A 24,559-nucleotide genomic window follows, 5' to 3' on the forward strand; every position below is an offset into this window, starting at 1 on the left:
TCAGCTGGTAAGAGTATACCCAATTCATAAATAGCAAAAAACTGTTCTAGATCCATGGACCAGTAGCCTTGGCATCACCTGGGATCTTATTAGGCTGAGTCTTGGGCCTCATCCCAGACCTACTAAACCAGGATCTGCATTTTAACAAGTCCCCAGGGGATTTGTGTGCCCGTTCAAGGTTAAGATGCACCGAATACACACCCGACTCTTGCTGGCTTATACTTGTTCTGTTGATGTTGGGGTAGGCATCAACCCAAACAAAAGCAGCCTGTTGGAGTGAGAAGAATTTGGGATTTGAGTAGGAATTCACGTGACTCTTCTGTGCCTCAGTTTTCCCCATTAGTTGACACCAAAAGCTACATTATGGGATTGCTGGGGAAAAAAAATCTAATCATTTAATGTACATTAAAGTGTTTTACAAATTTTAAAGTGCTCAGAAATATTAGTTGTTAGTTGTCAGAGTGAGAAGAACCCAGTATACCCTAACACTGCTAATGGAAAAATCATCTCAAAGTACTAGCTAATCTAAGGACATTCATGCTGCATTTTCAGCTTATTACGTGCAACAAGAAAATCTCCCTGATTACTTGATAGTGTTTCACAGATTTACAAGAGGTGAATTTTTCACCATGATCTGTCATACCAAGTAGAATGTTCACCTTACTCTTTCAGAATCCTTACCTACCCTGACACACTTTTCTCCACCTGCCCTGGACAGAATCTTTTCCCTTTAATTCAGATTCAACTTGGTTTTTCCTTTCCTTCCACACATTTTAAGGGCTCCACCATTTCACATCTATTTTCTGGAGGATCAGGGCACATGAATCACCTCCTTTTCCCCTAAATTTCAGTGCCCAGAATTCACAAGAGCGTCTCTTTGTCCTGACATTTGTAAGCAATACTGATTGACTGGAATCCTTATTGAAGACTCTAAGTATCTCCATTATGTGAAGAAATTCAGGCTGAGACTCTTTAGATGGGTGGGTGACAGTGGGTTCCTCATATGCAAAACAAGAGGTTGGAGCGTGTGAATTCCTTCATTCATCAGACATTTGTGGAGCACCTACCATGTGACACGCTCTAAAGGCTGAGGGCACAGTGTTGAAAGAGCCATTACAGCCCCTCAGATGATACGCTCAGCCCCTCCCAGAGCCAGTCTTCTACAATACTGTTAGTGCAGTGCGGTTCTTTCTCACACCCCAGCTCATCTGGACAAGATATTATTGTCCTCATGTTATTTATTTCCCATATTTTTAAAAGTCTGCCTTGCAATACCAATAGAACAGCCAGCCAGGGTGTCAGGGTAAAGGAGCTGCCAGCTGCTCACCAAGGGCTGGATTCTGGAGAAGGGAATGCACTGAATTACATCCCTCCTCCCTGTTCCTGGCTCCCCCAGTGCTCTTGTTCCTCCTGCACATTTAGGCTCATCATGGGAGGGTGACTGAATGAATGGATTTTCTGTTTTTGTTGTGTTTCCTTCTTCCGTGTCCTGGGCTGGGGATACCATACTGTCATTTCCCCAAATGCAACCCAAAGACCCCCCTCTTCCCTTTGAGGGCCACCTTTCCCAGTCCTTCGTCCTCCAAGAAGCCACCTGGGGGTGGACACCACAACAATGCCAGCTACTATTAGCCAGTGCTGACCATGTGTCAGGTACTCAGCTAAATGCGTATACACATTGTGCCATTTCATCTTCATTTAATGCCTTATGAGGTAGGTTCTGTCATTACTCTCCCCTCACCTCCATTTCACAGATAGGAAGCTGAGGTGCAGAGAGGACAAGGGACTTGTCAAAGATCAGGCAGCTAGGGAGTGGCAAGAGCCAGGGTTCAAAGCCCAAGTTTCTCTGACTTGCAAGCCTGTGTTCTTAAGTCCAACACCACATTGCTTCTCATGGCAGACGGAACTCTGGACTTAGATTATTAAACCTGACACTGAATAATCAATATCCAAAACCCTGAGCAAGTCCACCAGCTTCTCAGGGTCTCAGTGTACTCATCTGGAAAACAGTTGCAACAGTGGTAATACCTACTCTACCTACCTCCCAGGGTTGCTCTGGGAACCACATGAATGGATGCTCCCTACATGGTTCATCCATCCATCCATCCATCCCATCCATCCATCCAGTATTTGCTGAGCATCTGCCTTGTGCTGGGCATATGGTAAGTGCTAGGAAGGATGACGATGAAGGCCTACAAAGATGATGTATGGGAGGATGCCTTTTGAAATGAAAATATATTACTTGTTCCCTTCCTAGAGAAAGAATTTAAGCTAATCTCCTTTTCTATGCAGTCATTCAACCAATGGTGAGCATCTCCATGCATAGGGTACTGTCTTAGTCACTAGGACTACAGATGCCAAAAAGAATATACACAAAAGACAGGGCTGCACAGATGCAACAGTATTTTCTATCCATCATCTAGAAACACACGGCAACTAGGAGCTGCAAGACAGTGTTAATATTCTAAGTAACACTTTACATGAAGGTGAAGAATTGCTGAAGGAAGTAAAAATTTTAGGCAATTTCAATTTCAATTAATTTTCCACAGTATCTCAAGGACCAATGAGAGTTTTTGAGGAGGTGGTAACGCACCAGGACCAAAATACCTCTCTCAGTCTTACATTTCAGAGTGACAGTATCAGAACTACATGAAAGTCAAAACAGCTGTTCTCCCTTGCTTCTGTGGCAAATGTACATATTGTTTCCCTGGATGCAAGTTGGCTATTCCATGCAATCATTTAAAATCCATGGCTCTGAGTAGCATAACGATTCCCTATAACTGAATTAGAAATCACCTGCTCAACCACATGGAAAGCATCTCTTTTTCCATTTGGGTTTCCCCAAATGGCTCACAAAGCTATGGTTTTGGTCGTGTGTGGGTGTTCTGAGGGCAGAGTTAGGCAAGTATCTACATTAAAAAACCACCAAACCATGATCTTTTTATTTCAAATTAATGCTGGAGGAACAGCAGACTTAAGAGAAACAACCTAGATTTTTTTTCCTTTAAAAATATAAGATAACCATGATGTTTCCCTAGGCGAAAAGCTGTGCTTCAAGATTGGTTCCCCCTGAAATGAACACTGACTCACCAGGTGCCAGATGGGGTTCATACAGAGCTTTTCATTCCTGAGTCAAGCCCTCATGAAAATTGGTGGAGAGCAATGCCAACATTTTATTGAAAAGTAGGTGTTGTTGCTATTGTTTGGGTGCCCAATGGAGTTGGTCCTGATGGAATTTTAATGATGGTGCTACATTTCTTGAGCCCTTTCTCCAAGAACATTATTTTCAGATGACTGGAAGGCATGAACAATACTGCAGTTTGTCCCCCTCATTTATTTACTCCTGAATTATCTCAAAATTCCAGAACTTTAAAGAAGGAAGGAACATTAAAAGTGTGATTAGATTAATATCTAAGCCACTCCCCTTGCCATTTTACCAGTTAAGGAGTCAAAGACCTGGAGATATACAGCAATTGTCCAGGGTTGCTCAACAAAGTTGACGTTGAAGCTTAGACTAGAACCCCAGTATTTTTGGTCTTTCTCATTCATACATTAATGGTCATTAGTTTTCATATCAATGTCATTGATAGAAAGGGGTAGAAAAAGAAGTCTGTGATCTAAAACAGATAATCCCTTATGCAACACCAGACTTATACATTGTGAGACCCAAATGTTGAGCCTACAGATTTGTACAAGCACTCATAGTATATTCCAAACACAGCAGGAACTAGATCTTCCCCAAACCATCAAGGTTTTTTCGAGAACCATAGCTGTCACATCTTTACACTGGGCTGGGATTTTCCAGGTCTTAGTACTCTATGTACCTATCCTTCTCACATTAGCCATCTACCACTCTAGACATATATGGGACCCTCTCATTTTTGCCTAACTGGTCAGAAGGACTGCTGCCCCTGATGTGAAGTCAAGAATTGTCTGTGGATTGGAAAAAACAACACTTTCTTCAGCCAAAGTGGAAGTCACCCATGGAAAACTTGTTTCTCCATTATAGTTAATCCTATCAATCGGTTTGGGTTGTATTTGTTTAATTCTAAGATTTTTATTATGAAAATACATTTATGTAGAGGTTTACAACAGGATGTCTACATGGAGACTACTAGAAGCCATCATTTATCTACTAAATTCTGTATCTCATGAATTGACCAATTTGTCATTTGAAAAGACTGACCATTTTCATAGGGATGTCACTATTTATAAGACCTGGGCCTTAGAGATGGTTATTTAATATTTACTGACACTTTAAAATTAAACAGATCTGTTATTTTAGAGCCCCAAAAAACCATCAGGGATAACTTAATCAATCTTCTGTTCTCCCCAGCTGAGTTTCCAGAGGAGACAATGGAAACTAAGGGAAGGAAAGGGATGGGCTGAAGGTGCCACTGCCATTGAGAAGAACTGAGCTCTGGTTCCAGGTCTGTGTCCACCTGGCAACGTGATCATTGGGCAGTCTCTTACCTTCCAAGTGCCGACCTTACTTTAACCATTAGAAACAAGCAACATATTAGTAATAACGAGAGCTATGGTGGGAAGATCACTGTCAGGAAAGAGAGAGCTTGAAGAGGAAGCTCTAGGGAGCTAAAGATATTGCTGTCACTCCCCATTAAAGATTTTTATTTAAGAAAGACAGATTTATCCCCAACAAAAATCAATGGCTCTGGGTAGCATAAAGTTTGGTTTCACTACCTAACCCTCAAAGATTGAAATAATTATGGGTAAGAGAGTTATTATTTATTGAGTTCTAGGTGCTATACAAAGAGATCTACGTACATGCCATTCATTCACGTGCGTATTCACTCATTTATTCATTCAACAAGCATCTATGAACACCTATGATATGCCAGACAGTGTTTTGGACAATGCGCTTACTGCGGTGACAGAGACCAGGTTCCTGACCTCTTAGGATTTATATCCTAGTGGGAGAGACAGATAATAAACAAGTATACAAATTAAAATAGATTGCCTGTTTATGCCAAAGTTATCTCTGTTCCTTCTGAAAACTCACTAAAATGACAGCAAAGGCATAAACTCATGAGGACAAAGAATGTAGGAGAGAAGATGACAGGAGATGACAGGATTATCAGCAAACCACCAAAGTCAACAAAATGTTGGAGGCTGGAAAACAGAAGGACATGGGGGAACCGGCTCAGTAGACCAAACAAAGGTGACTCGTATGCCCATAGCAAGGGCGAGCATGATAGAAGTCCCAAGAAGCTCAGGACTTGGAGACCAGGTACCCGTAAAGGCAGGGGTGCAGGGAGGGGCTGAAAATAGGGGAGGTTTGAGGAACCTGGTGCTAAACCATTCGTAGACAACCTGTTTCTGGGTCAGGGTTTTGTGTGTAGGGAAAAAAAAAAAAAAAAGAAAATAGGTTTGTTAGAAAGTACTTCTAAAGCACAGGAAGACACTTAGATTCGCTCCCCTACCTCACACAACCAGGTGACTGCCGTCTTAGCACCTTACTCCTAACAGCCCCTAGAACCCTGGCAGCCAGGCCCATATCTCCCAGGAGGAGGCTGGAGGATTCCTCTAAGGGTAACGAGCTAGTCTACAAGAAAAGAATTACAGAGGGTATATGTGCGAGCCCCTAAAAAACAGCCAGGCCAGATCCTACATGATCTCCCTGTGGTGAAATCTACACACACAAAATTCTTCTTCTTGTCTTTTTTTTTTTTTTAAGACACTCTGTCACTGTACTAGAGTACAGTGGCATCATCATAGCTCACAGCAACCTCAAACTCCTGGGCTTAAGCAATCCTCCTGCCTCAGCCTCCTGAGTAGCTGGGACTATAGGCATGCACCACCATGCCTGGCTAATTTTCTATATTTTGTAGAGATGGAGTCTTGCTATGTTGCTCGGCCTGGTCTCAAACTCCTGGCCTCAAGTGATCCTCCCACCTTTGCCTCCCAAAGTGCAAGGATTACAGGTGTGAGCCACTGTACCTTGCCTCTAGTGCCTTCCTCTTAAATAAAAGGAAAGCCAAGAATCAACAGATAACTAAGGAATGCCTCTTGCTTGAGAGACAGAGTCCAAAACAAAAAGAAACTCCAAGGAAGCACAGACAATGTTGGGAGCAAAGAAAACTCCAAATCAAAAATAATATGTTCAGAGATATCAGAAAAGATTTTGTATCCATGAAACAAGAACAGAATGCAATACAAAAAGGAACATTCAAAGGACAAGAACAAACTCTTGGAATTTGAAAATATGACAGCAGAGATTTAAAATTATATGGTAGGTTTGGAAGATAAAGTTATAGGAATCACCCAGAGAGTAGAACAGAAAGATTGGATGTAGAACAAAAAAAAAGAAAGAAAGAAAGAAAGAAAGAGAGAGAGAGAGAGAGAGAAAAGAAAACAGGCAAGGAAACATTAAGGAAATTAGAGGATCAATAGAGAGGAGCTATTATCTGATTTAAACGAGTTTTTTAAAGAGAGAAGACAGAAAATGAATGAAAGGAAATTATTTTTAAGATCCAAGAAAGTTTTCTAGAAATAAAGAAGCTCAAGTTTTTAGACTAGGAGGGCTAGACTGATAGTAACTGGCACAGATGGGAGTAGGAGGATAGAGGGCTCCAAGAAGGTTGTGTTCAAGAAAAAGACTGTACTTAGACCCAGAGACCACTTTCACAACGACTTATGGGTGGCACTTATTACCTCCTTTTGAAATTGAGGAAATCAAGGCCAACAGGGGGGTTAATGCATTTCTTCAAGGTCATATAGCTAGTCATCAGTGGAAGTGGGACTCTAACCCAGGTCGGTCTGACTCCAAAGCATATGTTCTGAACTGTAACTTGATATTGCTTGAGATCTTTCTGGACTCTGGTTCTGTCATCCAGTGTATTAGTGACCCTGCCAGATCTGTGCCACCAGCACATGTTCTTGAATGAACCAGAATATAACAAAGAAGGGAATGTCAAGAATGTGGGGTCATTAGTTCCAATTCTCCCTTTGATCCTAGAAACCAGGTCACTTCCATTGCTAGATCTGGGACTTATGGATTGAGTAGGGGTAATTCTGGAAAGTCAGATTCAACTTTGAACTTTAGGACTTGAGGAAAAGCAAACTTCTTCAGTACCAAAGGAAGACCTCAACTCTACTTTGTCATGGGCTTAGGGATACGATTCCTGATGGCACCCTCGTGGACTCGTTTGAGGCAGGAATTTCACAAGAGTTCCAACTGGATAGACTTGGCATTGGTATTCTTTAAGTTGGAGATAAATCTGGGTATCAAGCAAGTTTCTTCTAGAGTTCCAGCAGCTCAGCCAAAGGCCTGTTCAAATCCTTGCCAATGTGGATGATTCCAAGAGGCTGAGTTTAAGCCGGCTGATCTAAGAGAGGTGGGGAGAGGGCAGAGGTGTTTCTTTGCGCCATTCTTTCCCAAACTCAGGGTTCTTAAGTAAACTACCCCAGCAAATGCTTCGTTTCTCTCAGTCTGCATCATTTAGGGTGGCAAAATGGTCTTAAAGGGTTAACATCCCCAGAAGTAAACCATTTACCCAATATGATGTAAAGGAGCGAAAAAAAAAACAAAAAACAAAACACTAACCTACAGACAAAAGCAATTTTCTGGGCCAAGAAATTTCGGCAACCTTTTTGCTTAGAATAACACCAGTTTGAGAGTTCAACCCCCTAAATGTACAATGCTTCTTGCTCCTAAACCATTGCAGGGGTAGCCCAAAATACAAAGCCTTGGTTAAGGATAGGAACATATCTTTTTCCCTTGGCCACTTTGTGGGTATTTTTGCTGTAGCGAAGTCCCAAGAAGAAAAACATTAAATCCTTTCCTTGCTCTGTTCTTTGATAAAAAGCATTTATTTCTTGTGTTGACCTTCCTAAAAAGTTTGTTCATACAACTGCAAAAGAATGGAAGGCGGCTCACATACAGACACGGGGATGTGAACGAGGAGATGGCGGCGAGCATGACCCCAGCATCGCACTATCCGAGTTGAGCACTTAAAGAGCCTTTCTCTGGGCAACTGCTTCTCCAGCACCCCATAATTAGCCTCCTCTCTGAAATGCATACAGATTGAGTGGCTGGGGGAAGAGGAGCAAGAGAATAGCTCTTAGAAGCAAATAAAAATTATGCAGCTGTCTCTGGCTAGAGAGAGATTATCAACAGAAAATTGGGCAAATAACCGTGACCATACAAAGCTTTAAATTCTTTTTCACAAATGTCATAGATTGAAAAAAAGTTCCTTCAAGCAACACATCATTTGCTTGTAAGACATCCACTTTCTCTGGGTATTGACAACACTCATTCCTGAACAACAGTGCAACGATGCTTACCTTGAATTTAGGATCTGCAGCTTAGATGCACCTGTAGGGACTGGCTGGCCTCAATTGCATTGTCAATCGCACACCCAGAGTACGAGACTACTCTTGGTAATCATTAGCTCTCAGACTTTGAAGTTTAGCACACAATGTTTTGAGATTCCAGGTGAATTTGGAGCTATATTGCCAAGGTAAACAAATGTACAAATGTGGTCATTTTTACCCGAAGATGCCATTATTGTACTTGTAGTGAGCTCTGACTTTTACATTAATACCTGTATATAGCATTCAGTTGTAGTGTTAAAATTATGCCACTGAACTGAGTAGAGTTAATGACAGTATCACAGGCACAAAATGATGGCCTAAATAATGATGAACATATGTGAACAATAACACCCTTTCTCACAGTCTAGCTCCCTGAGGCCTAATGACTACACCCAAATTCTTCCAACTTTCCAAGTACGCCGCAGTCTTGAGCATCCCCCAATACACCCACCGGAGGCAGACCCAGGCAGTATTCTGGCCAAGCCCTCACGTCAACGTCTTTACTCAGCAAGCGCTCTTAACTCCTTTATGTATTCAGGAAGGCCGCTTCTCTGCATTTGGAAACATCGCTGAGGGCTTGGAGCCACCACCTGGCCTGCCCATCCAGCTTCATATAAATGTGACTTGTTAAAAACGGTGAAACAAAAGTCACCTAAATAATCCTAACATACACAGAACAATCAGAGAAGAGGTCTGTCATACACACAGCAAAAAGTATCACCTGTAGAAATCCTTTCAATATTTGTTATTTTAATTTGATAGAGAATCTCAGGAATTGAGGACCTTAACCTCAGATTTTAAGAGTTCCAGCCAAGGAAGATTAATTAGCAACTAAGAAAATTCATACCCTGAATCACACTTTTAGTCAATGGGAAAATAATTGGATTTTATTAAAAAAAAGTCTAAATAAATGGGATTATATCAAACTAAAAAGCTTCTGCACAGCAAAGGAAACAATGAACAGAGTGAAATAACCTACAGAATGGGAGAAAATGTTTGCAAATTATTCATCTAATAGAGGATTAATATTGAGAATATACAAGGAACATAAACATCTCAACAGCAAAAAAACAAACAATCCAATTTAAAAATGGGCAAATGATCAGAACAGACATTTCTCAAAAGAAGACATACAAATGGCCAACAAATATATGATAAAATGTTCAACACCACTAATTATTGGGGAAATGCAAATCAAAACCATAATGAGATATCATCTCACCCCAGTTAGGATAGCTATTATCAAAAAGACAAAAAATAACAAATGCTGGCAAGGATATAGAGAAAAGGTAACTCTTATACACTGTGAGTAGGAATTTAAACTATGGTAACAGTATGAAGGTTCCTCAAAAAACTACAAATAGAACTATCATATGATCCAGCAATCCCACTACTGGGCATTTATCCAAAGGAAAGGAAATGAGTATAACAAAGAGACAGCCATACCCTCATGTTTATTGTAGCACTGTTAACAACAGCCAAGATATGGAATCAACGTAGGTGTCCAAAAACAGATGAATGGATAAAGAAAATGTGCATACTTACACCATGGAATACTATTCAGCCATAAAAAGGAATGAAATCCTGTCATTCACAGAAACATGGATGGAAATGGAGGACATTATGTGAAATAAGCCGGGAATAGGAAGTTAAACACCACATGTTCTCACTCATATGTGGAAGCTAAAAAAAAAAAAAGTTGATCTCACAGAAATAAAAAGTAGAACAGAGAACACTAGAGGCTGGGAAAGGGAGGTGGAAGGAGGGGATGAGGAGAGATTTGTTAAAGATACAAAATTACAGCTAGATGGGAGGAATAAGTTCTAGTTTTCTATACCACTGTAGGATGAACATAGTTAACGATAATATATTATACAGTTTCAAGTAGCTAGGAGGAGGATACTGAATGTTCCTAATACAAAGAAATGGTAAATGTTTGAGATGATGGATATGCCAATTACCCTGAACTGATCACTGCACATTATATTTATCACATCACTATGTACCCCATAAATATGTACAATTATTATGTGTCAATTAAAAAAAATTTTTAAAGTCATTTCAGGCAATTTTTAGAAATACACCCACTGTGTAAAATGAGGCATCTCTCTAGTACGTGTTTTCTTTCACATGCTTCACCTTAATGCTAATAAGAGATAAAAAGAACACGCAGTTTCTTAGCACTACTTACCCTCTGTTCAGCCCCTGTCTTGTAAGAAGTTTAATTTCCTGTTCTATAAGACAGTATTGGGTGGCCCACTTATCCGTCAGCACTAATTAGAGACAGCGTCTCAGGAAACCGGAACTGAGAGATATACGTCTAATTGCATGTCTCTGCTCCCACCATGGAAATGTTTGACTTGGTGGCACATGAATAGGACCGGTAATATGCCAAATATTGATCAGATACCTTAACAAAGAACCTGCAAACAGTCCACATTTCTTCCAAAGGAATCCCAACATGATGAAACCGCAATCGCAGAGCAAGAGTGGCTTTCAAGTGGCCTGTGATCCAAGTGCCAGTCAACTGAACTTTGGTGACCCTAATTTTTTTTTCTTTAAGATAAGAAAGGATAGAGAATCCACACTTATAACTATAGCATGCTCTGGAATTTCATCATCACCAAGACCTTAACCAGTATTTTTTGTCAATTTTCTTTTCTTTGTATATGGCAGAGGCTAAGGAACTCATGATCTTCCCTTTCCTATTAATTAACTTTAATATGTTTCTAAATGATCGAATCACTCCTTATTTAGCATTGTCACTCCAGGCTAAATCACCCTGTCTTTTCTTTTAGGATATCTTGTTTTTCCCCTCTCTCTTCACTAACATTTCATACCTTTTTCATTTTATATGTTTTCAATAGGTAACATACGGCATTCACATCGTACTTACTTCAAACAGCAGAGTGAAAAGTAACTCCCCCACTCAAACTCTGTCCGCCAGACTTCCCGGTTCCACACTACAGGTAGCAGTTACTGGTTTTTACATGCTTTTTAAAATGAGGGGGGAAAACCATATCATATTTTCACTGAGTATGTAGTTAATGCTGAACATAGCAGGAGGCTCTCTTCCCGGCTTTGACACATCCCACTTCTCTGAGACATCTCACCCTCCTCGCCCACCCACCCCAATATGCTGAGGGGGAGGAGTGCTGTATACTCGCCAGCACTCCGTGAGCTGGAGATTCTTCTACCTTGGAAGCATATAGAATGAACGTGCCGAGAAGGAGCCTTAGGGGTCATCCAACCCCACGGATTCATAAAGAAGTGGGAGTTCCTGAGAGTTTAAAATCACGCACTTGTGTTAGAAGTGGATTCACTACAACACATTATTTTTCTTTCAAACACTCTGCACTCTTGGGACTGTTCACACTTCCCTGGCCTGTATCTGTGTGCATAGCCTCATTTATCCCTATTAAATCCTATTCTGTTACTTAAAGATCTTTTTTTTAAGTGTGAATGATGTCCCTGTACTTATTACTAATTAAAAAAAAATTATTCCTGTTAGTAATGGATCCCAACAAAGCAACATCAACAAATCTTTACATTTCTCCTTATTCTTTCTTTTAAAATCGGGTCCATCTTAAGGTATTTAGTAATATACATTACTGGAACAATCCTTAAGGGAACACTGGTATTTGTGGAAGGCTGGCTCTTTGCAGAGCTGATTCAAAGTATCTTGATTTCAACTTAGCATATTGGAATGGCTTTGTCACAGGGCTTCCCTGGGAATTTTATTCGATCATAGTTTATAGCAGAGGCTAGGCTGGTGGAAGAAGCATCCCTTACTACTGGCATTAACAATAAGTGCAGTAATAATCATATTAATGAAGGCCATCCTACTGGCAAGCACATTACACACCTTTCTCATTTAATCCTCACAGCCACCCTAAGAAGCTCTCTTAACTTGTCTTCACTTAACCAACTTGCTGGAGCAATTGGTCCTCTCCCTTCCCTTTAAACTACTTACTGATGCTCAGATCACCAACTCCTCTTGGACCGTAACTCATATGTGCCCTTTTGCCCCAACCAGCTGACTTGTAGGTGTACCAAGGGTCAGGTGAATTTGTTCCCAAATCCATTTATGCCATTGTACTTACTGTAAATATATAATTTTTAGAAGTATTATAGAAACAATGACATGAGTTATTAAAAAGTTAATTGCATGAAAACTAAGTGCTTTGAAATATTATGTATTTTTGCTTAAAAAGCTACTGTTGAATTCAGCATGAGCGAGGAAATTATAAGCTAAATTATAAAAAGAAAAAACAGAATCTAGAAAGATTCTGGGCTCCAATTGTTTTTGCAAATGCCTTCAAATTCCTGCTCCATTTTAAAGAAATCAGAGATGATAATGCATTAGGGTGCAATTTATGCAGGAAAGACAACAACCTGTCAGGGACCCTATCCTCAAAGAAAGGGCCATCACACTATACAAAAAACTACAAATGGATGTGCATATTTGTAAGTTAAAATCATATGTCTAAGGTCTTATTCCTTATGATCCCCTGCTTTTAACAGCTATTACGATGAACCTTATCAACTACCCATCCTGATCAATCAGTTAAGAGATTTTCTACTGAAATTTATTCCCATTTTATAGATGAGGAAGAAGAGGCTTAGAGGTCAAGTAATTTGCCCATAACCACACACCTAGTTATTAGTGGAGCTGGGGTTAAAAGTCATCTGACTCCAAAGCTACGTTCTCGATCTTGATCAAGCCTGCCTCACTGTGTCCACCCCAACTTGAATTCATCTAAAATGAAACGCCACTCATAGTCTTATAATTAATTTCCTTTGTATAGCAATGTCTTACTGTCCAAAGCAGAAGACTAAAGCATAAAATAATCTGTTATAAATCTTTTAGTTCCATATGGGTTTTGCTGGGCTTTTCTGAAAGGATGCATCTCAGTAAGGCTGGCTGTGAAACAAATCTCTAAGGCAAACCCCGTGTTCTCATTGGCTCCACTGTCTGGTTCTAGCTACAGAATTTGTTTATGGAAATGGTCCAAACTTTTAGCAAGGAACAACTACCCCAGAGCATGCTGGAAGTTTTAGCCTTTCTCCAACCCATAAAAACCCTTCATAGCTTTTTCCAGATTTTGGAACCCACTGCCCATCTCACTTCCCCATCTTCATACCTTTCTCTTATAACTGAGATTTCCTGATACTATCTCTTACCTAATAGAATGTTGAGGGCCAGGGTGGGGCAGGGGGATGGCAGGAATGATACTTAGTGTTCCAGAGTTAGAATGTATACCCAAAGTTGACAGGAGTTGCTGCCACTAAGACATACCCTCACCTTGGTACCTGAGACCATGAAATTCAGGGGTTTAAATTGCTTGACATTAAAGATATCAAAAATATATATAAGCTACAGTCATGATACATCTTCCTTTAGCACAGCCTGAGTTTACCTGGAAATCTTAAAAGAAAAGAAAAAAATAAGTACGTGCAAACTAAAAAGTTTTCTTGTCCACTTGTTTGTGGAGCAGCCGTTTTAGGCTATGACTCTAAATCTTGCGAAATAATAGAAATCATGAGACTACAGGGCTCAAAAAGGGTCTTACAGAAGCCACCCTGTTCATCTCCCCCCTCCACTTCCTCCCTTCCAGGCTAGTCCAACTTAAGCCACTGATTCCAGCCAGAATCCAACCTATTTTTAAGGTATGGTGGAGAATGAGAACACAACTGTCTTCCTCTGTTACTCATCTAGCGTTTAATAACCTGCACTGTCACTAAAGTCCAAAAAAGTTCCTCCTGGGTGGGGGGCAGATGGCACAGCCTCATGAGCCTTGGCCTCATGTAGCCCATGGAGGTCTTTGCCTTTTTCCCAGGAGTGAGATCTCCCACGCACAGTCAACCAGCAGCCTTCTTGCCCACTACTGTGTGGTTCTGATTGTTCTTTCCCAAGCTCTAGAAAGCAGACACTAGGCATGGTGAGGAAAAACACAGTCCTATAAAACCTCAGACTCCTGAAAAGGGGAGAAGGATTAGCCAGTGGCAACATCAGGCTCTCTATCACTTAGCCATACTTCTTAACACACAGTCTGTATTAGGAAGGCCAGTGCCATACTAAAAAAATTTCCCCCAAAGGGGAAGGAAGCTAACGCTAAAAATATGTCATGCCAGCTGTTATAAATGCTTCTCGAAGGAGGCAAACCAACTCTTTCATTAGTTACCTCTTTGAAGAGCAAGTGAGGGGTTAAGGAAATAATGGAATTTTTCAGTTATGTGCCAGGTCGGCTAGATTTTTTTGGGAGGAAGAAATTTTCCACCGAGAAAGAAAGTCTGTTGGTAAAAGACAAAATAATTCCAGGAAAATTTAAAAGGAACTCCCAACTACACCAGTGGCTCCAAAGGCTTAGGGGAGATGAGCGGCAGCCTGCGAGGCAGAATCGGGGTCTCCAGGCCCTGCTCTTCCTTGTCAGCTTCCAAGAGGCCACTTGCCAAGGCCTCTGTTCTCGCCAGGCCTGCCCAGAGCTGCCCAGTCTTTCTCCTCTTGAGTATCTGTGTCCTGACGGTTCTTAAGGCTGATTGAAATGCACTTGAAGGAGCTGGTGGCCTTGCAAGAAAAGGTGAAGGGAGGGCAGAGGGACAAGGACGGACTTCACGAACAAAGCAACTATCTCTGAAAGGCCGAGGGAAATGGAGGATTTTTTCCAGTTGCCGATCAGGGGCTCCCAAAGGAGCCACTTGTCCTGAGAGTCACTCCCACCTCTCCCGTGCCTGCTGAAGCAGTTTTGGTTCAGATGTTGGCTCTATGGGGCCTAGCAGCCATCCTTTCTATGAATGGAAGGACCCCTCTACCACCCAGGAAGGCCAAGAACAAGGACCAACCCCTTCCCAACAAATCCAGACATTACTTGGACAGCCCAAGTAATTTTTGGTTTTTTAACTTTTAATTTTGAAATAATTATAGATTTACAAGAAATTGCAAAAATACTACATAGCACCTAGCTTCCCCCAAGGTGACATCTTACATAACTGTAGTGTATTATCGAAACCAGGAAATTTACATTAACACAATCACAACCAACTATACTACAGGCCTTACTCAGATCTCAGCAGTTTTTACATGCACTAATTTTTTTTGGTATAGATTTGTGTATAACTCTATGGCATTTCATCACATGTATAAATTAATATAACTATCTCCATAATCAAGATCACAGTGTGTTTGTAAAAGTCTGTTAGAATTGAAACCAATTTGGTCAATTAAGTTACAAAAGGAGCAAGAGTAACAATGAATGTCACCATGATGATTATGACAGAAGGCTAGATAATCAATATTATCACCAAATATTTAGTGAATTCCTAGGGACATTTTCTTGTTTATTTTGGAAATTCATTGTTTTCATGAACATCTGCCTAGCGAGCCGAGGAATTTATTAAGTCCCTACTGTTCGGCAAACATTTATGGCAGGGCGGGCAGACAGCCTTCAACTCACATGCCACCTCTTATTGAATTACAGTGGCTGCCTAGAGGGGCGTATTGAGGAGGATTCAGAGGCCACATCTGGGCGTGGCGAGAGATAGCCATCATCTAACAGAAACGCTCTGCCATGGGACAGTGGAAGCTGAATGCATGCCAGGAATTTGCCATTTCCAAAATTTCTGTGACTTTTTTGAGCCACACACTGTTCTAGGTGCCGGGAAATAGAGGCAAAGAAGACACAATCCCTGTTTTCAAAAAGTTCATAATTGGGAAGGGTAGATGAACATGTTGGCCAAAGACCATGACACAGAACACTGAAAGCTGCCATCGAGGTGTGTGGTTCAGCGCAGAGAGAGCACAAAAGCAGCTCCTCTGCCTCAGAGAGTCACAAAGCAGCAGCAATTCAGGCATGGAGACCGCCAAAGCTGCAGAGGACGTGGAGGTCTGCATGGTCTATATGGAGGCAAATTTAGGGTCAGAGAAAAGCAACCATCTACTAGCAACTCACTGAAGTCAACCTCTGCAGACAGGATTAGGGGGGAGAGGCATGTAACCTCAAGTTACAAGCAAGATTCTAGGGCCTGACTGCCTGGGTTCAAATCCCAGCTCAACCACCTAGTTGGTCTGTGATGTTGGTCAAGTTACTTAAACTTTTTGGGCCTCAGTTTCTTCATCAGTTTCTTCATCTATCAAATGAGGATAACAGTACTACCCACATCATGGCGTTATGAGGGTTAAATGAGTTAATATTTATGTAAAGAGTTTTAAACAGTACCCAGTATGTAGTAATGTGTGCTAATGTGTAGTAATGTGTAGGTGTGTGCTATCATTGTTAATTTACTTTTTATGGTCTATGGTATCACCATTTTTAAAATGCATTATTTTTATCAGAAAAAAAATTCAATTGAGATTAATAAATACCAAGGTTCTACAGATTTATGGTACAACTTAGAATAAGTGAGCAGATCAAATGGAATATTTTGGCATCCAAAGTTTCTGAGTTCTTGCCTCATCCTAGGCTAACAAAGGTCAGCATGCTGGCAAATCCAAATGTAAAGAATGCTAAGAAAAATCAAGTATTGCAATGATTTGAATAAAAACAAGTTCATTTCATTTGTAACTGCAGCACAAAGTTTCCTTGCAGGTCCAAGTCCACCAGTGAAGAGTAGAAAAGGGTCAGAAAGGCAGTCTGGGGCAAGCCAGATGGCACTGACCTCTACACAAGGGGATTCTGTAGGCCTTTCAGAAAGCCAGGAAATACTTATTCTTTTCCTAAATGGTTTATTTTTTCTATAGCTGACTTCAGACAGGAAGCAAACCTGGAGATGCTAAGCCAGGTTCTGTGCACCCTATATTGGAATTGCTTGTGACGGCTGAGACAAAGTAGACCAAGCCCAGTGTAAGGTCTGTGACAGCCAACATCTTGGTCCTTTCTGGTTCCATAGGCTCATGAAGAAGAACCTGCACGTTCTTGCTCAATCATCAGATCCCTGAGTAGCCTTACAAGGAGAATGAGGTACTGAAAAATACTTTCTTCTCTCTCTTCGGAAGCACCCTGATGCTATCCAAAGGTTGTGTAATAGACTATTCACCCTATCCCAACCTATTCTTCTCTTATCTCATGGTAGGAAAGGCCCAGCTCAAAGGTCCTTGATATGTAACTTGACTTAACCTCTGCAATCAGTGAAATAAACTCTTGCCTCTGGATGAAAATAAGTGGATTCTCATTAGATTAGGATTTAGTTTTTGCCCCCTACTCAGCCTCATCCTATGTTTTCCTTCAAACACTCTATGTGGCTCCATCTATTTTCAATGCCTTCTAAACATCATTTTTTCCTCCATCTTAATATTCCAACCCCTTCTCAAAGTCAATATACATCCAAAATCAAGCTTGTGGCTAGTTCATCTCCCTGTTTTACCTCTAATCTCTTTGGAATCATTGACTTGACTTCCTTCATCCCTTAAATGCCAATCATGTGCTAAGAGTTCTCTTTTTATCTCTACTCACCCTCCTTGATAAATCCTATGGTCAATTCTTGGTCCTCATCTTATTGGACCTATCAGTAACATTTTAATTAGTTGATCACTCTCTTCTCCTTGAAACATTTTCTTCATTTGCCTTGCAAGAGACACACACTTGAGTTTGCTCCAACCTCAATGATTTCTCTTTAGTTTCTTTTACTGCTTCCCCTTCTCTTCTCTAGGCTTCAGGTTGAAGTGCCTAGGCTCAAGGTCCCTGGTCATCGTCTTTATATCTGTGCCTTGGCAATCTCATTAGTCTCACAGCTTTAAATACCACCCACCTGCTGGTAACCCCCAAATGTCTATGTCAGATCAGTCCTCTCTCCCGAACTGCATACTCATACGCAACTGCCCATTCAACATTTCTGATTGTCTAACAGACACGCCAAACTCATCAGATATGACACTGAACTCTTGAGCTTACTCCAAAACCTACTCTACCTGATAAAGACTTTCCTCATCTTAACTGACAACAACGCCATCCTCCCTCCCAGTCGCTCAGGCAAAAAACACTAGAGTCATTCTTAAATCTTCTCCTTCCCTACACTCCTCATTTATTTTGTCAGGAAATCCTGTTGGCTCTAGTTTCAAGATGTACCTAGACCCTGACTGCTTCCCACCCTTCTACAGGAGCCATCCTGGTTTGAGCCATAATTCGCTCTTCCCTGGATTATTGCAATAGCCTCTTAACTGGTCTTCCTGTTTCTGTCCTGGCCTCATACAATCTATTCTTAATATGGCAGCCAAAGAGATGCCTTTAAAATGTGAGTCAGATCATGTCACTTATCTGCTTAACATCCTCCAATAGCTTCCTGGTTTACTGAGAGCAAAAGTCAAGGTCCTTGCAATGGCCTACGATTCCCCATAGGATTCGTCCTTCTCCATTCTCTAACACTTCCTACCACTGTCTGCCTCATTCACTCTCCTTCAGCCATCAGCCTTCTTGCCTTTCCCCAAACAAGCCAGGCACTCTTCTATCTTGAGGTCTTTGCTCTAGCCTTTTCTCTCCCTGGAATACTCATTCACCCAGATACCCACTTGGCCAACCCCTGTACCTCCTCCAAGTCTTTGCTCACACATCGCCTTCTCAATGAGGTCTACTCTGACCACCCTACTTCATACTAGAATCACCTCACCACCTAGGCCTGGTCCTCCCTACCCTACTCTTTTTCTTATTTCCATGTCACTTATAAGCCCCTAGCAAACTGTATAATGTACTTACACATTATCATGCATAAATACTAGACTGCCAGTGCAAAGAGGGAAGCCAACTTTGTCTCATCCGCTGACATGTCCCAAGTGCCTCAAGCAGCCTAGGCATACAGTAGGCACTCAATAAACATTTTCTAAGTGAATCAATAATGTATGCTCACTTTGATACTGAATCCTAATCCTAATAATCCCACCTAGGAACATTAGTATCTATCCCTTCTGCTCTGTACCTGCTCCTACCCTAGTGATATTTTGATTACTTTACAACTGAATTTTTGAAACTTGCTGACTCTGCACTGGTCACTTGCTACCCATCTGGTCTGCCCACAGATGACCTGTGCCTGTGGTGTGGACCGTATGGCTTATTCGGGGCTCTCAGATCCCTTTCATTGGTCTACTTTTACCACCTTCCTTCCCTGCTCTCTCTTGGTGAGTTTCTCCTTCCTCTTTTCTGTGCTCCTACCCACTGCAACCTGTCCCTTTGTTCCCCATGCATGTTCCTTCCCTGAGTGCCCCTCCCCCAGACCCTCCTTCCCCTATCCCTCCCTCCCCACCTCCTCTGCAAAGGCTTTCTTAACCCTCCAGTTCTCCCTTCTGTACATTCACAGCACTTACAGGACAGTCCCCCATTCAACTGACACCTAATCCTATATGCTCATGGCAGCCCTTAGAGTATTTATTATTCTACTGCATTTTTATATAATGCATGAATTGTTATGTAAAATTTCTGTGGATAAGTCTGGTGAATAGGAATATTTCATTTTTAATTGTGAGACTGGTGGAGAGATCTTCTCTCTCCAATTATATTATAGGCTCCCTGAGAGTGGAAACAGCATCTTAAGTTTCTGGGTATTTCCCAAGGGACTCACAGAGCTAGGCACACAGTAGGTGGCCATAAGTGTTTCTGGGGCAGTTGAATGATTTGGAATCCACACAGGGAGGAAGCCACAGATGCTAAGGCACTTTGTTGAAGGTACAATGACCAAAGGAACAAAATATCAGTGGAATAAACCAAGGTTAAAAATAAAAATAAAAACCATAAGGGGGTGGCTTTCTAGCTACCCTTCATTAACTGCCATTAATGTGGCTGATAATTTGAAAATGTGTAGCACTAATTGATTTCAGTTATAATCATGTTGTTTTGTGCAGATTTTTTCCCACTTTGAATGAGGTGACAAATATAGCCCTTCAGTGCAACAGGAGCAGCCTTATCTTCCATTGCAATGGGATGGCCAAAGTCACAGCATAGTCAAGGGCCCCCAGACTACTCTGCACGGCCCTGGGCTCAGGAAAAGCTGCTCATGTCAGGTGCCATCAGAACCAAAACTGAGGGCACAGACTCTGGATATCAGTGTTAGCACTCTGCTCCTCACCATCTTTCCCAGTTTCTTTCACTTATTCATCTAGTAGACACCTACTGAGTGTTAACTGTGGCTGCTCTGGCCAGGGCTTGGTGTCTACATTATCTTATTTACCCTCACTACAATCCTTGAAGGTAGATATCACATATGTTCTCATTTTACAAGTAGGGACCTTGATCGGAGAGGTTAAATAACTCAGCCAAGTTGTAGTTAGCAAATTGCAGGTCTGGGATTTGGACCTAGGAGAGGGTTGATGCCAAAGTCCTTATTCTTTTCTAGTGTCAGGTTGCCCCCAAGATGCTTGGTGTTAATTTGACAGCGGCATGAGGGAACCAATGACCCAAAGGTTTGCAGTTTTGACAAACGCAACTGAACCACCATAGGGGAATACAGCAATGACATTAACATTTCATTAAGGAGATATTATAGTTGATATGGCATAGATGTTGGAATGAAATTTTCTGGAGGGGACATCTGAACTCTCTTATGTTCTTTGCTGATGCTCTGAAAGAGGTCTGCAATGCCTTTCTTCTTCCAGAGATATGCCATCTAGTCATCTGGCTAAACCCCCAAGTCCTTTTCAGCTCAAGTATTACACAGGGTTCAAAGGTTGGTAAGGCCATGACAGTTATCTATGAATTTCCTCCTCTCTGTCAGGCTGGGTGGCCACAGCCAGAAATAAGTGCCTGTTGACTATAATCTCTCCCATCTTAAGTGTACTAATCTTGTCAAGACTGACCCTGAATGTGTACATCAGTAGATAGAAATATATGATGACTCAAGACTAATTTCAAAACAAATGACATAAAATTCAACCCCTTAAAATCTAAAAGACCAAGTTTTTAGAGGGCAAGTGGCTTGGAGCTTGTGTCTCTCCTGCTATTAAACAGTTTTGTAACAATTACCAGATTCTGTCAGTGACCCAGGAAACTCAGGCCAAGAAACTCTGTCATCCGCCTTCATGTGTCTGCTTTAAAAGTCCCAGCCATCACTCCCTGTCACAGAGGCTGGTGAAAACTGTTCTTGCTGGAAGAGACTGACTGCCATCAGAACCTCTTACCTAACAAATTAATGATGCAATAACCACCTAATTCCCAAAATGTGCAAGTTACCCATATCTAAAAGTAAAAATTGAAAAAAGAATTTTAAAAAATCTCATGTTGTAGCAATAGCAATACAATATCTTAAGTACTTCCTTTTCCTTGCCTATTCCCCAAAGGAAGTGTTTTAGTTAACGTAGTTATTATCCAACATCCCTATGCATTTGGGAAAGCCATCTGAAGAAACCCAGTGACCAAAAGATCCAAGTTGAGGTAGAGGCCAAGAAGGCGTCACTGCCAACTCTTAATCCTCACCCATCTTTTAACTGGGGGTTCCTGCATGTTGACAGGCACATCAGGTCTCATCACGAAACCTTTCCTTGGAGAAAGTTATCTCGGCATTGACACCCTATTCGTGGACACGTGCACACTGGCCTCAAGCAATAGGCACCAACGGTGTGTTTGTCACTTTGCTTAGCCTAGTGGGGAGCCACAGAGAGGACTCCCGGCCCCAGTGCCCAACTGTGGGCACAGTTCTCTGCTTTAGTGGTCAGAAGAGCAGAGGGCTGTCCCCTGCCCTCCCCTCCCACAAAGCAGTTCCTGACCTGCCTCTCCTAAGGGTTGCACTGAGCGACAGGAAGTCCACAGCACTCACACCAGGCCACAGCACACAGCAGCATTCTCAGTCAGCAAACCTGCTCCCCGGGTCAGGGGCAAAGGTGCCCCCGCCAACTGGGGATGAAAACCAGGAAATGCAAGGGGAGGGAACATTCCAGGGTGAAATTAAAAAAAAAGAAAAAGAAAAAAAAAAAGAAAGAGAGAGAAAGGAAAAGAAAAGAAAAAGGAAAATGCACAAAGCCCCGTGAGGCTGGCTGGTTAACCATGGGTTAGAATCAGGTTTAGAGAATCACACAGTAAATCAGTGTCTCAGCAAATCCAAAAGCCCAGAGTGAAAGGCATGTGGGTGAAAGGCACTTCTATCTGTGGAAACAGGAAGTTTCCTTCTTTCACCATTTCTTCCCTCTTTCTTATTTCTTTATTTTTGGTCTGCTTGTTGCCCAAATTTGGACCATCAATTACTTTCACCTGCCCAGCATTTTCATCTTTCCAGAGCCAAAGAGCAGCAAATGTGGAGTCCAAAGAACCCCTTCCCACAGCCAATTCCAATCAGCCCTTCTCTCCCAGGGCCACAGGGTGCGCGGAGCAGACGTCGTCAGCAGGACATGCAACACATACACACAGCAAGTCGCCAAACCAGACTGCCTTAAAGGATTTCCAGGGCACTTACTTGTACTTGTGCTGGTTCCAATCGAATTGATTGTGGTGGGGACAGACGAGGAGGAGTAGAGGGGCACGTGGCCGTTCTCACATCCCAGGCTTTTGTCCTGCCAGTTGGAGGCATTGATGCAAATCCCAGAATCCCGAGAGTTCTGCCACCCGTTGAGCTTGTCGTCGGAGTTCTGTCTTTGGTGATAGTAGTGCGTCTGCCCATAATCCACAGAGTCCGAGCGGCCTCGGTTCTGGCCACCAAAGCTGGTCGATGTGCGGTCCTCCAAGTGATTCAGCCACATGGCTAAAGCACTGCGGTCTTCCAACGAGGTGGCCGGATGTATCAAAGCATAGGACAGCAGCTGTCTGCTCTCCTCAATGTGCTGATTGTGTTCGATAGAGTGTGCCAGGATTTGGGGCAGCAGTTTCATATACTCTACTTTTGCGTCAAGGTTTCCTGGCTTCAGCAAAGGCAGGTGAGTTAACAGGAGGGAAATCACTTTATCCTTGGATTCCTGTTGCCATTGGTTAATGATTCCTGGAAAGGAAAATACACAGGGCAAATAAGCAAATACACCCACAATGACACTAAACAGCATACCATAAAGAGAATTTTTGTGTATAAGAGTCCTAATGTACCCTGGCTAAATTTTCTCAAAACAGCCTATGCATCAGGTTGGTTGAAGGACAGGTTTTCAGGGGCCAGGGATTTCAATGAAACACAGATCAAACATTCTTAGACATTTGGGTGCTCAATCTAATTCTCATTCATGTCTCCAAAGAAGCTATATCTACTTTGGTACAACCAAATAGAACTTCCTTTTCTAGAAAAGTTTAGCCCTACTCCCAGACAGACAGGGGGCTAAGACTAAGAAAAACCAGTGTAAAGCAAGGGTCCACATAACACAGTCCTTGGGGTGAGGGTACTTTCTCTCCTCCAGACATGAAAAGTGGTTTAAATTCTAGCAAAGGCATTTATGTGAAATTGGTAAAACTTCCTACATGGAGAAATTAGGACACAAAGGATTCCAGTCATCTCGGTGCAGTAAACCTGCACTTTTCTCATAAAAGGCTGACTCAGAAGAACAATTGTGGGCTCAAAGCTAGAATGAGCAATGGATCCAAGACATGGTTCCAGGGGTATCTCTGATTGCACATGCTAAGTAGGCTATTTTTCTTTATATGAAGATCTGTTTGTTCTTACTGTGTTAAAATAGACATATCATTGATGATTTTAACCATTTTTAACCATATAGTTCAGTAGCAATAAGCATATTCACAATGAGGTGCAACCACCACCACCATCCATCTGCAGAACTTTTTCATCCTCCCAACTGAAACTCTGTCCCCATTAAACAATAACTCTGCATTCCTGCGCTCCCCAGCCCCTGGCAACCACCATTTGATTTTATTTTCTGTCTCTATGAGTCTGACTTCTCTAGGTTCCGCAGAGAAGTAGAATCATACAGTATTTTTCCTCTGGTGACTGCCTTACTTCACCGAGCATGATGTCCTCAAGTTCATCCACATCAGGATCTGTTCTTAACATGCTCACAAAGATCCTTTCTGGCCCCTCCCACTCAGAACACAAACAGTGCACTTTGCCTTATTAGCCTTTGAGAAATCGCTGGTTTTGAGGTTGATAGTTATCCACCAACGCTGGGGCCACAGGAAAGAAAGCTCCCTTCCAGAAAAGTCACCCCTGACACCTGGAGACCTCAACGCTGGCCTCCTGATAAGCCTACAAGAGCTAGGGCTGGGCAGTCCTGCTGGCTTTCCCGTAGTATCTGCAGGGTTGGAAGGGGTTTCTGGAATTTAGCAGAAAGGCTTCACAATTCTGGCTAGGCACAAACATAACAGAATAAGCCCAAGGGTCGCTG

The 24,559-nt window shown here is 42.0% G+C and overlaps 1 protein-coding gene across 2 annotated transcripts in view; it reads right to left on the minus strand.

Moving 5' to 3' along the window:
* Positions 1 to 24,559, minus strand: part of SAMD4A (sterile alpha motif domain containing 4A) — a 207,290-nt gene that overhangs the window by 59,943 nt on the left and 122,788 nt on the right. For both annotated transcript variants that reach the window (XM_012663817.1, XM_012663816.1), the window contains exon 2: positions 22,699 to 23,217. In XM_012663817.1, coding sequence (XP_012519271.1) covers positions 22,699 to 23,217 — 519 coding nt within the window. The remainder of the gene's footprint in view (positions 1 to 22,698; positions 23,218 to 24,559) is intronic.

Source organism: Propithecus coquereli, unplaced genomic scaffold (assembly GCF_000956105.1).
Source record: "Propithecus coquereli isolate 6110/MARCELLA unplaced genomic scaffold, Pcoq_1.0 Scaffold83, whole genome shotgun sequence".
In the NCBI taxonomy this organism is placed as follows: Eukaryota; Metazoa; Chordata; class Mammalia; order Primates; family Indriidae; genus Propithecus; species Propithecus coquereli.